Source organism: Anopheles bellator, chromosome 2 (assembly GCF_943735745.2).
Source record: "Anopheles bellator chromosome 2, idAnoBellAS_SP24_06.2, whole genome shotgun sequence".
Lineage (NCBI taxonomy): Eukaryota > Metazoa > Arthropoda > Insecta > Diptera > Culicidae > Anopheles > Anopheles bellator.
The window spans coordinates 78,066,890-78,080,308 of record NC_071286.1 but is presented as its reverse complement, the minus strand read 5'-3'; the positions used below and the strand labels follow the sequence as shown (position 1 = coordinate 78,080,308).

General features: G+C 51.6%; 1 protein-coding gene across 1 annotated transcript in view; it reads left to right on the top strand.

Moving 5' to 3' along the window:
- The window catches only part of LOC131211795 (aryl hydrocarbon receptor nuclear translocator homolog), a 151,855-nt gene that overhangs the window by 24,713 nt on the left and 113,723 nt on the right, over window positions 1-13,419 (top strand). Inside the window, exon 2 of the mRNA XM_058205415.1 lies at window positions 6,419-6,472. Within this exon, the coding sequence (XP_058061398.1) occupies window positions 6,468-6,472 (5 nt within the window). The 5' untranslated portion in view covers window positions 6,419-6,467. The remainder of the gene's footprint in view (window positions 1-6,418; window positions 6,473-13,419) is intronic.

Here is a 13,419-nt window from a genome sequence, read left to right as displayed (position 1 = left end):
TAATCAGCTCCCTCGCTAAGTATCTTCGATTCGCTTTCCACAAACAATTATAAAGCCACTTAACCGAAAGAGACTGTTTATCCCTCGGAATGGTCGGGAAAATTGGTGCGACACAGTCACACACAAATACGCCCGGAAAATGGACGACAAATTGTTGCTCGTACCAACGTTTATTGATCCGTCCACCTTCATTCGAATGATCCTTAGATTCACGCACGGCATCGGAGCCAAAACGAGTGTGACAGTGACGCGAATCTCCACAACTCAGTGTCCGTGTGGAAATTGGTGCAAACAAGTGAATGTTAAATACTGGTGAATTGTACGTACGTGTGCCTGTGTTGGGTGAAGTGTCAAAAGTTGGCCAAAAGTATTATTGGCGGTGCAACATTGGTCGCGCCGACGCCGACGGGAGTTTTGGTGGCCACAGGTTGAGAAGGGCCGAGTCGCCCCCCCCAGGGCTCTGTTGTGATCCGTTTCGTCTGTGATCGTAGTGCATCGTAGTGTTGTCGTTGTGGCCATTGGCACCGCAGATTCCGGGGAGTGTGACAGAAAGAAGGAAGGCCGCTGTCAGAGTGTTTGCGAAGCAATAGGCGACCGGGCAACAAAAAAGAAAAGGTTGTGTCGGTTAGAGCGTTGAAAGAGACAGAGAAGACAGTGAATTTGGTGCGCACCCTACGTTGATTGGGGGAAAATGAGGAGGAACTCGTATACGGGACAGGCCACCTACCGGATACAACCGGAATGAGCAACTAGAGGTCCATCGATATCTCCAGAAGGAAGGGTGTCGTCCTTCGCGCTGAAGCAATAGAAGAAAGTCACGACGGCGGCCAGAGATTGCATCGTGCCCCATACTGTAGCGCGGACCGGAAACGGACGGACCGGGACGGATTCGATCGGCGGACTCTCGAGGACGCAGCGCACCGGACCCAAAGTACTGCAAAACTGGAACCTTATGACGTAAGCACGATGTACGCGTATGCGCAGGGTGGAACGCAAGCGCCGCCCCACTACGCGACGCCGGGCAATGCGTACCTGGCCGGGCCGGCGCACCACCACCACCACCACCATCCCGCCTACCCGCCCTACCACCACGGCGGATCGCCGACGACGCCGCCCTCGACCATCACCTCGTTCAACAATGTACCTGGACCGTCGACGCTGCTCGGCCACCACCCGTACGCCTCGCCGCACCACATGCCTCCCCCGCCACCGCCACCCCTGCCCGGTGGGGCCAGTGCGGCGCAGGTGGCCGCCGCCGTCAGCAGCCACAGCCACCAGCAGGCGGCGGCGGCCGCTGCGGCAGCCGCGGCGGCCGCCGGGGTCGTCACGCCGATGCAGACCGACACGCAGCTGACGGAGCTGGGACCGGCCGCCCTCGGTGGGATCCCCAAACGAAGAAGGTAATGTACCGAAGTCCGAAGTCTTCGTGACCGTGGTCTGGTCGTTACCACGTTTTAAGACGCAGGCAGCAGCTCATGGTGGATGAGCGCATGCCAATCCCAGCCAAAAGCTCAGCAACACCTCCCTAGTTTGGTCTGTGGCATCGTTTTGTGTCGGGCACTGTGATTTCACTCCGGACCCTTGGTAAAGGACCGATGATAAATCAAACTTCGATGCCATTTGTTGGTGCAGCCCGGTGCAGCCAAAATGTAATCCTCCATGTTTCTGCCTTCCGTACCCATGGCCCAGACACTCGGCTGGCAATGGAGCTACCTGGCTTCCGGAATTTATTGGCCAACATTAACAACAAAACATGGTGCCGCATGGTCCCTCAGGTCCCTTTCGCGCCCCAGCACCATCTGCGACTTCTCTCGAGGGTTGTAATTGAGAAGCCTTTCGGGCTTTGGATGCTCCAGGACTCTGTATGTGTTAAGCAGTGATGTTTAATGTAACAAAAACCCGGCGCATTCCGCCGTGCGCCACGCTGATAAATAGCGCCCCAACAAGTCTTCATTTATGCTCGGTGGCGCGAACTTTTGGCCCCCCTATTGAGCGAGCGAGCGAGCGAGAAAGAGAGAGAGAGAGCGAGAGGAAGACGACGGAGTAGAACATGGATGGCAAAGACGCTGGACAGCGGCACACAGACGCGGACGGAAGGACGGGTGAGATTCCTGAGAACAAATCTTTTCGCAATTTACACTTTCCGCAGCGTCATAAATTTCGCGCGCCGCCGAACGCGAACCAATGGCCGACTGCGCCGCCGGACTCCGGCTTCCTTAGACGGGTCCATCCGGCGGGACTGCTGCTGCAGTGACCACCACCACCGCGGGTAGTGCACCCCCCGTCGGTGTGCTCATATTTACAAAAATATTATGATAGCCATAAAATTTTATGTACTCGTCGCTCGGTCGCCCCGCGAAGCGCTCCCTGGTCCCTGGTCTCGCAACCGAGGGCTACGCACTACGGCATTCCGATCGATTCCGGTCGCTTCGGGTGCTGCCTTCGTCAAAGTATCAATTACTGCTGCTGCTGTTGCTGGTGCTGGAGCTCGAGCTGCACTTTCGAGCTCCGCGCGAACTGTTGTTGCACGGTGGATTGATTTAGTACCACCCAACATCCACCAGCTGCCGGCGTTGTTCCGGCCGGCGATCGGTTCGTTTTTCACCACCGCTACCGAGGCAAAGGATTGTGCCGTTTGCCGAGGGGGCCGCCTAGGATTGTTTACATTTTCCCGTGCCGAAGGTTTTCCCGGTAATAGGAGATCGGTTCGACGATGGTGTAGAGAAATAATTTACTCACTTTCGTTACGGTTGCATTAATCATGCGTTACACCTCGCCCTTCGACACCTCGCGGCCTCAGCAGGCTCTGGAGCTTTGTTTGGGCCACTTTAGTCGGAAAAGAAAGTTCCGAGAACGACTCAACTCCGACCAATGGATCGAGTTGCGTCTTCATCAGGAAACACCAACTCCGGAGAGCGAAGGAGAGAGCGAATGAGAGAAGAAGGATATGCACTCTGTGTTGGCCACTACGGCACTGCGCTCTGCTCCTGTCGGCAGGCTAGAGCGCCGCTGGTGGACTGTTAAGTCCGTAATAAATTAAATTTAATGTTATGTTATCTGGCCCCACCCTTCCCTCTTGGTGGGGATCCTTCCTTCCCTTTTGAGTGGGGTGGACCAGGTTCCTGGCTTGACCGCTCCATTTAATCCGCTGCACATACCACCGCGCCTTACGCCAGATTTGTGGCTGAATTAATAATTGGCGAATCTCGCTCGCATCTCGCGCCATTTTGTGCACCGCGGCCGCCACCGCCACCGTGCCACTTACGCTTGCGCCAGAACGTCGCGCAAGAAACATGCGCCAGTAATTTCGCTATCAGAAACTGTCCTCGTACCGCGCCACACGCTTTTTCCCCACAACCCAGCCCCAAATCTGCAAACCCGACCTGGAGAGGCCGCGGCGGTGCACGATTTGGTGCTCTCCGGGGTCCATTCATCGCACCGACGGTTCTCGCTCGCTGCAGGATCGCGCGGTGCAATTGATGCAACCCGATCGGCGAACGATCGAGGGAACGGTAAAGCGGTAGGTGGCTGGTAGTGGACACTTTACTCTCTCACGCAGCCGATTCAGGAAAGCGATTGTCGTCGTGCGTCGTGCGAATCTCCGGTCGGTCTCCGTTTTCACCTCTTGGCCCGCGATAGCGTGTGTGTCCTGCGCGAGCTGTCGATTTTGCGTTCATTCCCTTTCAGCGCAGCGCCGCGCATCACTGGCGCTTGCCGTGCGAGGCTCTTCCTCCTTTTGCGATTTTTAATAATTTGTGCAATATATCAAAATTTAATTTACGAAATGACAACGCACGACATTCGCCGGTCGCGCGGCCCCGTGCTCACGGCGTGCCGTGCTGCCCCGCTGTGCTCGGACCCCTTATGCGTTGGGACCCCCGTTTGGGTGGGATGAGCTGAAAGGAAGAAATGAATTGTAGCGGCCCGTCATCGGGAAGCCTCCTTCCATTATGTATCTCCCATTGTCGTGTTGACTCCTTTCGATGGAGCTGGAGCGAGACAATCATTCTGATGGAAGGTCATAAAAAGACGTTGAAAAAGCGCTCAATATTTAAGAATTTCTCAAAAATTCTACTAATATCGAGGAGCATTCGCGGAAATAATTAATTCAACCCACAACCCACTGCATTATGTTTAATCTTTCTATTGCATCGGAGCGACCGAAGCCAACAATTTAAAGCCGAAACCCGAAATTTAGCTCACTCAATTTCGCGTCCGTTCGCCATTGCACCAGCCACACGACGCTGCCCCCACGAAGCCACCTCCAGGAGGGGTACTGGGCACTGGAAAGTACCCTGGCTAATTGTTCCCAAAAGGCTCGCTCAACCAACCGCACCGCACGAACCGTTATTTACATTCCGCCGGCCGGCCCGCTGACTAGGTCGCCGTCGTCGCCGGTATGTGTGCCGGTCGGTGGCTGAAAATCCTTTTCCGCCGATGAAGTGTAACGATTTCCAAGCGCGAGCACGATGACAACATGATTAGCCACGCAATGGAGCGTACGCGCGCTGTTTGCGTGGCACTGCCGTGGTGGTGGCGGTGGCGGTGAAATCGGGGCAAAAATCGGACTTTCCGGCCCTGCCTGCCGGCGGACCCTGAAATTACGGCTCTAAAGCGGCTCATCCGGTGCCGGGCGTCGCGGAAATGAGTCAGCGCGCGCGGGCAAGTAAAGTGCATCCGCGTAGTAGTAGTAGTAGTGGCCCCCGCCAAACGGAGCAAAGTGTACAGTCGCGTGTGCAGCACCGTCTCTGTGTATGTGCGGTGTATGTGCGCCACGCGGATTTGGTGCAGAAAGTGCATCAGTTGCACCGCGCGTACCGTGCTTGGTGAGTTGGCGTGAGAACAGCACGTGAGACGCGAGAGAGCTCACCGAACTGCGCTCTCAGACGGTGATTTGGCTCCGCCTACCGGGCGGTGAGAGTGTGTTTGGATTTTACGTTGAGTTGCGCGCGTTCGCCTACTCTGTCTCTCTCGCTTACGCACGCGGACGCTCTCTCGCTCTCGCTCTCGCAGCGCAGCGATTGCCCCGAACTCTAACTCCGCCTTCGCCGAGTTACTTGATTGTGCGCCACGCGATTTTTTAAACTCCATCACATTAACTTCGGACCATTTTTTACAATGAATTCTGGCAAGAAATGTTTACGATAATTCATCATTATCCCAACAATTGAGCTCGCTGTGTGTCAAGTATCCCGCTTACGCGCCACGCTGCCAGCTTATCTCGCTGCGCCCATTCGACATCCTCGATCGGTTGACATTCGCAATGGCTGCTGTTGAGCGAGAATGCATACGATCGTATTTCATGTTGGCGTACGAATGATCGACCAGGAAGATAGTGGATCAGACTCGCCCCCCCACCCCCGGCCAGACCATATATTTGCTGCCTTCCCATATGCATATGCGTTAACGGACGGAATAGAAAACGATAGACGGCGAATGGCGAGTGCAGCTTGCGCAGCTTTCGAACAGATTTTTATCTCACTGATATTTTGCCGCCAGGATTTCAGGCAGTGATAAATAACAGGGCCAGCCAGCCAGCCGACCCGCACGCCGGAGCTCATTAATGCGCAGTCACATACTAAATGGCATTCACGCACACACATAACGGCGGTGGTTGACAGGGAAAAAAGGGAATCCAAATGATTTTGGTTTACGATCGACAGAAAGCGACACGCAGCGTACACTGGCACACAGGAAGGAAGGTCATGATTTAAAAGAAAAGTTATTCAATTTTCTCTTGTGTGCATTTTTTGTATGAAAATCCACAGTCACACTACAGTACGGGAAAGTTGTAACGGCTCGCGTTGACAAAAGGCTGTCGAAACGCCCAAAGTGAGCAGTGTTTCAATCTTTTACGCACCCAACGACGGCTGAACTGACCCGCTGCTTGGTAATCCAAATAATGGGGACCCCGGGTATTTGCATTTCAATTGGACCTACTCATGACCAGTGTAACGGATGGGATTCCGACCGGCTGGTGGCTAAGAACGGCTAAGAAACGATGAATGGACGATGAAGATTGACTCTCTGCTCCCTTTCGATAAGCGGCTCTAGAGAAACGGACCTAGACTGCCAGCTCGGTAGGCTTCGTGACAAATGTTCGTGTCGAACGAGTTCACGGTTCCTACGGTTAATTGATTTCGGTGAAATCTTTCCTTCCGGCGACTAACAACACGGGTTCGCGTATACGCACCGAATCCTGCCACACGCTGTGCGATTGTCCTTCGAAACAACGGGTGTGATATTTCCTCACAACAAGTGGTCACGTTACAAGCTGGCATAAAACAAACGCCCCACTATATGCTGCCGGTTAACATACCCCGCACTGTTTCAAATAATTCAAGCAATGAATGTAACACAACTGTTAGAGTTTTGAAAGCGTCAAATTATTAACCAACTCTTCGTTTTCTCTTTACAGGTACGTTTAGCAACATTTAGCCCCCCGCTTGCTGTCAATCGGATCAACAATGTGGTATGTTTTATGATTTCTACTTCAAAATTGGTTTGCGCTTAAGTGTTGTTTCTATATTTACAAAACGGACCATCATTATTTGTAGCTATTTATAGGGCGCGACTAGCGACATTTCAGGCTCACCACAATGTGCCGGTTTCGGAAACAAACTGATACATTTTAGATCCCTTCCGATATTCTGGGTGTAATTTTGGTCGTATCAGCTACTGGCCCACTGCTCCGTTTCCCGGTTCTGGGAGTTTTCCATAATTAATGTGTTCCAAAAACAGATTTCACGCATGTCGTGGTGTACGTAACGGAGAACGTTCTACGTTTTGTTCGTTCAATGAACTCTAAAAATATTCCAACAACCATTAGCCCTTTCTCGTAACGAGCGGTCCCGACGATAGGCTCACCAGCCGTTAAGTCGTATCGGTTGGTGATAAAATTATCATACCACACATTGTTGCGAACCGTCTTTTTGGCCTTATCGTCGGGCGTCTGACATTGTGGCACAAGTTTATGATCGTCAGCGGGTCGATTAGCAGCAGCTTTGCTCCGCTTTCCAGGGCCTGCGTGTGTACCGCTAATGCGCGGTGGTTGGCGCAAGGGGTTTTTGGGTAGTTTTGTTTTCTTTATTTTATGCCTTTTGGGACATTCGGGACGGGACACATGTACCGAGTGTAACTAGAGATGTGCAGCTGCCAGTTGCGTCCACGGCTCCTTTCCGGAGTCTCTTGCGTCTAACATTGGCTTCAGCTCGCGTCCGAGTGTAAGCCGCCGATAATCGGTCCTTATCATCAGCACTTTTGCGCCTTCGACTGTGTAATTTCGGCGGCAAACTGGCCTAACAAGAACCTGCCGTACAAAGTAGTTGTCTTTAGAAACTGCTTCTTGCGAGAGTGTCGTTAAGAAATTCACAACAATAATCATTATCAACAGCACGGTGTGTAGCAACCGGTTGTTTGCCAATTTGACCAACACAAGCGTCGTCGTCCTTCGTTTTCAATCAATCCCACCCCGTTGGGGTCCAGTTGTTGATGACAACTGGTCATAATAATTTGTCGAATGCTCTTACCATAGCCCGCTTCAGTCAGGTCCGCAGAGAAATTACCCTCCCCGTCGCTATATTATGTTGGTGTCCAACGCGAAGAAATTGGCCGCTTTTCCGGCGCGCAATTCGTAAGACGTAGCATGTAGTGCCTTCCCTCGCCTCGCCGCTACGCTCCGCCGCTTTATGGGGCAATGAAGAGTAATTATGTATGCATATGAGCGAATTTTGCGGATCCCAAATGAAGCCATTTAATATTCAAAATGTTCACATCCGGGACGGGAGGGACGATGCACGGGGCGGTGTACATACATCGTGCTCGCTGTCGGCCTCTATTCCCAGCGGCTGAGATGTCAATCGTACGCGTCTTCAGACGTAGGGATCCTCATGGCGAGGGCGAGCCGGGGCGCGCGGTGCACAGGATGGGTCTCAGCGACCGGGGAAAAGGCTTCTTCGTTGGTTGGTGTGATGATCAATTCCGGTCCAGAGTGCTACCCTCCCCAGCGGGCGGTTCGTCTGATTATGGCGCAATTAGAAGCATAAAGGGTAAACATTCGAAACCACTTGCTGCCGCCCGGGGGAGAGTTGTCATCAAGGCTTGGCTCGGCGAAATCTCTGTCCTACCAGCGTCCTCTAGTCTTTAACGATGTCGCCAAATAATTAGTGCCGCTCATCACTCTCCGCCATCGTTATGCGTGCGGAAAGTGGAACCGGAATCGGACGGTGCCGGTAGGGATTCGCCGGAACTAAGGATCTCTTCCCTCCGCACAGGTGGCACATTCTATCCGGAGGTAATTTCTAGGTCGCGACCCCGGCGCAGGTATTGGACGCTACCGAGTCCCATGTTTTGGGACTGTATGGCACGACGACGAAGATTCGAATTCATTTGAACAACCCGTCCGCCCGCCTGACATGTTGGCGTATCATGGCAGCATATCGTGTAGGTTTCAGCGTTTACTCTTTATACTTGGTTGGAATGCTGGGAATGCAAAAGGACTCCAAGCATCTCCCGCTCTTCTGCAGACGAAAATCTACATGGCTCTGCTTCACGAAGGGGGTTCCCAGTGTTTGGTTTCGTAATAGTTCGCCTTCCCCTCATTATCTCGAGCGACGACGCAACAATCAAACGGTAATGAGATGCGTGTGAGGCACAAATTGTGTTTCTTTTTCGTAACATGCCAATTATCTGCCGGTGTTGGGTTTCGGGATTTGGAGTATGGAAGACAATTTTTCGCTTATTTGCTTACGAAGGAGTCGAAGGACGAATTTGGGGCAAGGAGTCCTTAAAACATATAGCCTTTACAGCCGTACGTTTTTTCTGTTTTTAATTTTCCGATTGAATTGTTGGTCGAGCTCATCTTGGGATTGAATTCTTCTCTCGTTAACTTAAACTCTCAAACATATTGTTTGTTAGTGGAACTAATTTTCAGTCATTCCCTCCAGTGAATGTCGGAGGGTTTAACGGTATTTTTACCAAATTTTATTTATCTGTGTCTGAACAGATATTTAGCTTCAGGATATATTTAGCTTCAGAAGCATTTTGTCCGCAACACCGACATCAGTTTCGCTGTGAGCTTATTAACGAAAGGCTGAAGGGAAATCCTGTGTTCTTGATGAACATCCTTGATTTTAAAGAGACTTTGATATCATTACTTGGAACGAGGTTGCTCTTTTCGTGAAGCAGCAGAAGCGGATGTTGAAATATGTAACGATCAAATGTCTCCTCGTCTTTGTTCATACTTTTAAATCACTGGCAGGAACGTTCCCACTGTTTTGAATGTGTGTTGTATCCGTTAAACACATTAACGTTCTTAATCTCCGATATCGATGTTGTTAACTCAAACATGTTGCTTCCGTCCACACGCCGTCCACCGTTGGGTCTTATTATTTTACAAATGATACAATAACAGTCCACCGAAAGCATTCATCAGCTGCCGCACTTTAGTTGCCCGATTCGAATCTTCCCGTCCCGTGTTACGCGCGCGCGCGTCTGGTCACTACGCCGGGAATGTTGTTTCTCCATGTTGCGCTGCCGCTGGTTGCGAAATTCGAATCCGAGCGGGTGAACATAAATTTAACATAATTTGAATAATTTAGCATCAACACCAAGCGACGACGACGACGATCCGGGAGCAACGACGGTAGCACCCCACACACGCCCCAGCAACATGGCGGTGGCGGCGGCCGGTAGTCCGATTACTTCTACGAACCGATTAACGAGAACCTATCGCATTCCAATCAGGCGCGCAGTCGCAAACCCGGTGCCTGGCCCCAAAATGAAGCACAAAAAAAAGGATCAAACAAGTGAAGAACCAAAGTTAAACGGCGCGGCGCCAACATAGTAAACGAGCGTGGTGTTCGTCTGTCGGTCCCGGTGCTTCGCTTGGCCCAGGCTGGGACGAAATAATGTTACCCCCGTTGCGCAACATCGCTGAGACCCGATGAGCCGAGCAGAAACAAAGCAAAAATGTGAAGCAGCAGCATACAACAACAAACAGATTTGTGAACATTTGCTGCGCGCGAGATCGAATACGGGCGGCCACCGTCGCCGTCGGTTGGCGCGCCCGAAATATGTTTATGTTGTCCAGCTCGGTCGCCCCCCAGTTTTTTTGTGCGCGGGTTGCAAGATGATCCGAAGCAAAAAACCAAATGGCCGAAAAAAAGAGAACCAAAACCATGCTCACCCAGCATGAGAGAGGAGAACATGTCTCTGTTCGCGCGGGTTGTGTTTTTGGCATGTTTGGCGGTCCCTTGCTCGACTTCGATCGATTGGTTTATTGCACCACCCATCCACCACCACCACCACCGTTGCACGACCCCCGCTGGGCCACCGAGGACGCGATCGACGCATCTTCGCGACCCACAACAAGCGACGAACCCCCCGCCCGATTTACGGAAGAAAAACATTCGAAAATTGACGCAAAGAATGAAAAAGGGCCGCTAGACCGTCGCACGGGTCAACAAAAAGTAGGCTTCCACCCCGTGGCGGAGTGTGTTGGCCGGTAGGTTTCACATACGTGTTGTCCAATTGAAATTCGCCTTTCAGCGACCGAACGCACGACGGCGGCACGCACGTGCACCGCGTGCAGTCCACTCCCTACAGCATGACGCGGCCACAAACACAGACAGACGGGGTATGCACAATGCACGCAGCTTGCAATCAGAACACCGGGACTACAGAGAGAAGCAGAGGGAGTCAGCGAGAGAGAGAGAGAGAGAGAGAGTTTTGGGCACCACCACCGCCCCAACCGCGTGTATCGCTTTTTTTTTGTTTTGCACTGTCCAAATTTCCCCACGCGAACCTCCCGTGGTGTGTGCGCGGCATACGCAAACAATGCAACGAAATTTATGCTCCCAACATACGGAGACTGAGTGGGTGCAGCAGCAAGGTCGCAAGGGAGAGAGCGAGAGAGAGGAAGCGACAGTGGCCCAATATTTCGCACGCACGGTGCTGGCGGCAGGGATAGGGACGAAACCCGTTTGTGGCCGCTGGCGGCGCGCTGATGAAGACGAGAATTTAATTTACCCAATCATAAGTTATTGTAATTTTAATGCGCGCAAGTGATTCCGGCCGAAAAGGCGGAGCGTGCGCTTTTGGCGGCGGTGGGGGATTTTTTGAGCCTCCCCTTTTGACCAACCCGTCCACCCACCCACCGGTTGGGTGAATTGACCGCGCCTGACCGGGTCCTGCACATGCACACATGCATTCGTAATCGCGGGCGCGTTGTTTGCACGCCCGAATTGAAACATCACGTCATTAGTTTGATGTAAAATGTCCTGCCTCGGGTCGCAGTCACAGAACACAGTTAAACGGTATCGCGCAGGCTGCACATGCCAGCATTCCCGGCACGACCGTATTGCACCCGTGCGTGCGCCAGTGTATGTGTGGCTCGTTGAACCTATATTTACTTACCGAAAGATGGTGACAGGAAGGAAGTAGCTGCTGAGACCCCTCCGCCCGACTGGCTGACTGGCTGACTGGCTGGTCGGTAGGAAGTGGCCAAAATAATGAGGGATGATTATGTTGATTACCATTGTAGTATGTAAACCCATTGGGCGCCCCATCTTCGACGCGACCCCACCCGGGGCGTCGCCAGGTTGGATTGATGTCACATAACGGGAACCGGGACCGGGAGTTGCGCAATTTGTCGCACACGTTCAGCCTGCGTGTTTGTATGTTTCTGTGTGCGAGCAGGAACTTATTTATGCTTACACACCGCTTGTCCGCTGTTAATTTTATGGTGCCTTTTCTCCGTCGCACAGTGCGCTGCTGATGAAGAATGTTACGTTGTTGAAATAAACATAATACGTGGGTCAATAAGGGCAGAAGATTAATAAAAAAATACGTTTCGCATGGAATTGCTATTGATGGCGTTTCCGATACTTCCTAACTGTGGGGCTACATCAAGCGTAACGTAATGATTTTGACATTAACGATTAATGCCAAACTGCTGCGGCGCTGTCAAAACGTTTACGGCTCGCGCGAGGCGTAAACCCGAGCGTAATTAATTTTTTCATACGCTTTGCTTACAAACAGAGAATAATTTATGTTATTATTTGCTGGTATAGAAACAAAATCGGAAAAAAACAAATAAAAAAATTCAGAAATCAATTAATTTCTCTTCTATTTCTATTTTCTTGGACCAAAAACACGAACGTAAACACGTTTCACGTTTCGTTTTTATATTTTTGCTGCCACACGAAGCGTAAACGTTTTGACGTTACAAATTAATTTTACGCTAGTTTTCACGCTTCGTGTAGCCCCCTAGTAAGACGCAATCCTATTTTCTTGCTCATTGATCAGTAACTTCCATATTAGTTTTCCTTGTTAAGATACTGCTGCTAAACATCGGACCCGCACTGTACTCTTGCGGCTTGTGCGAACCGTTTAGAAAAAGAGGGACCCGTTCGGCAATAAACTTATAATGACAACCATAATGAGGTGGAACGCAAATCGGACCCCCAAGATCCGGACGATCGCGTCGGCCGATCGATCGTCGCCGATGTAGCATTCAGCAGGCAGCGTCCTTCGTCGAGCCGCACTCTTAAAATAGTGTGACCGTTGTGCACACCAGACACAAACGCCGGGTGTGTGCAATAAAAGTAAATGGAAATTTTCGAATGTCCGTTTTTATTTCGGACCAACATTACACGGCCAACTGGGCCGACGCGCGTCAGCCTGTGTCATAAACGGAAAGGACCCCACACACCGATTCGGTCTGCAAGGTTTCGGCAGATCACTGTGTGTATGTGTCAGCCGGCTAACACAATCGGGTTGATGGCCGCGAGCATTTAATAGGCACCTACGGGTGGTGTTCAGCGGCCTATGCTGCTCGCGGGTATTCGAGTCTCCCGCGAGGATTGGCAACTGTTGAGGGGATTCCTGCAGGTGAGTGTGCGTGGAAGGATAACACAAGCAACATTTGCACACCCAAGCGAGAGCGAGAGAAGAAGCGTGTCCCCAACCGGAGGTCCCTTCAGGAGCGTCGTGTCTGTGTCTGTGTGCTGTGATGTGTGTACCATGTAGCAAATGCAAATGTCTATTTATTTGCACTCCCGTGTCCCTACTCCCAGACCGTTCGCAGATGATTTCCCACCAACACGCGCGCGCGGAGGTGAAATATGCAAATTAGCCGGGATATTCAATTATTGGATTTCTATGTAAATATTTCAATTTGGAATAATTATTATATGCAAATTAGGCGGGGACCAGTGCGCGCGCCTCGTCCTTCACGGGCGCAGTGTCTATGCTCCGGTCGACCCGCGCCTCATCGTCACCGTGCGATCCGCGAACGCTTTGCTAACGTTTGCCGTTTTCGCTGGGACACGCTGGGTTTTCCAAATATTTTCGCGAATAATTAAGTTGCAGCGCGGAAATGGGGTAGTTTCTTTTCGGGGTCCTTTTTTTAAATTTAGA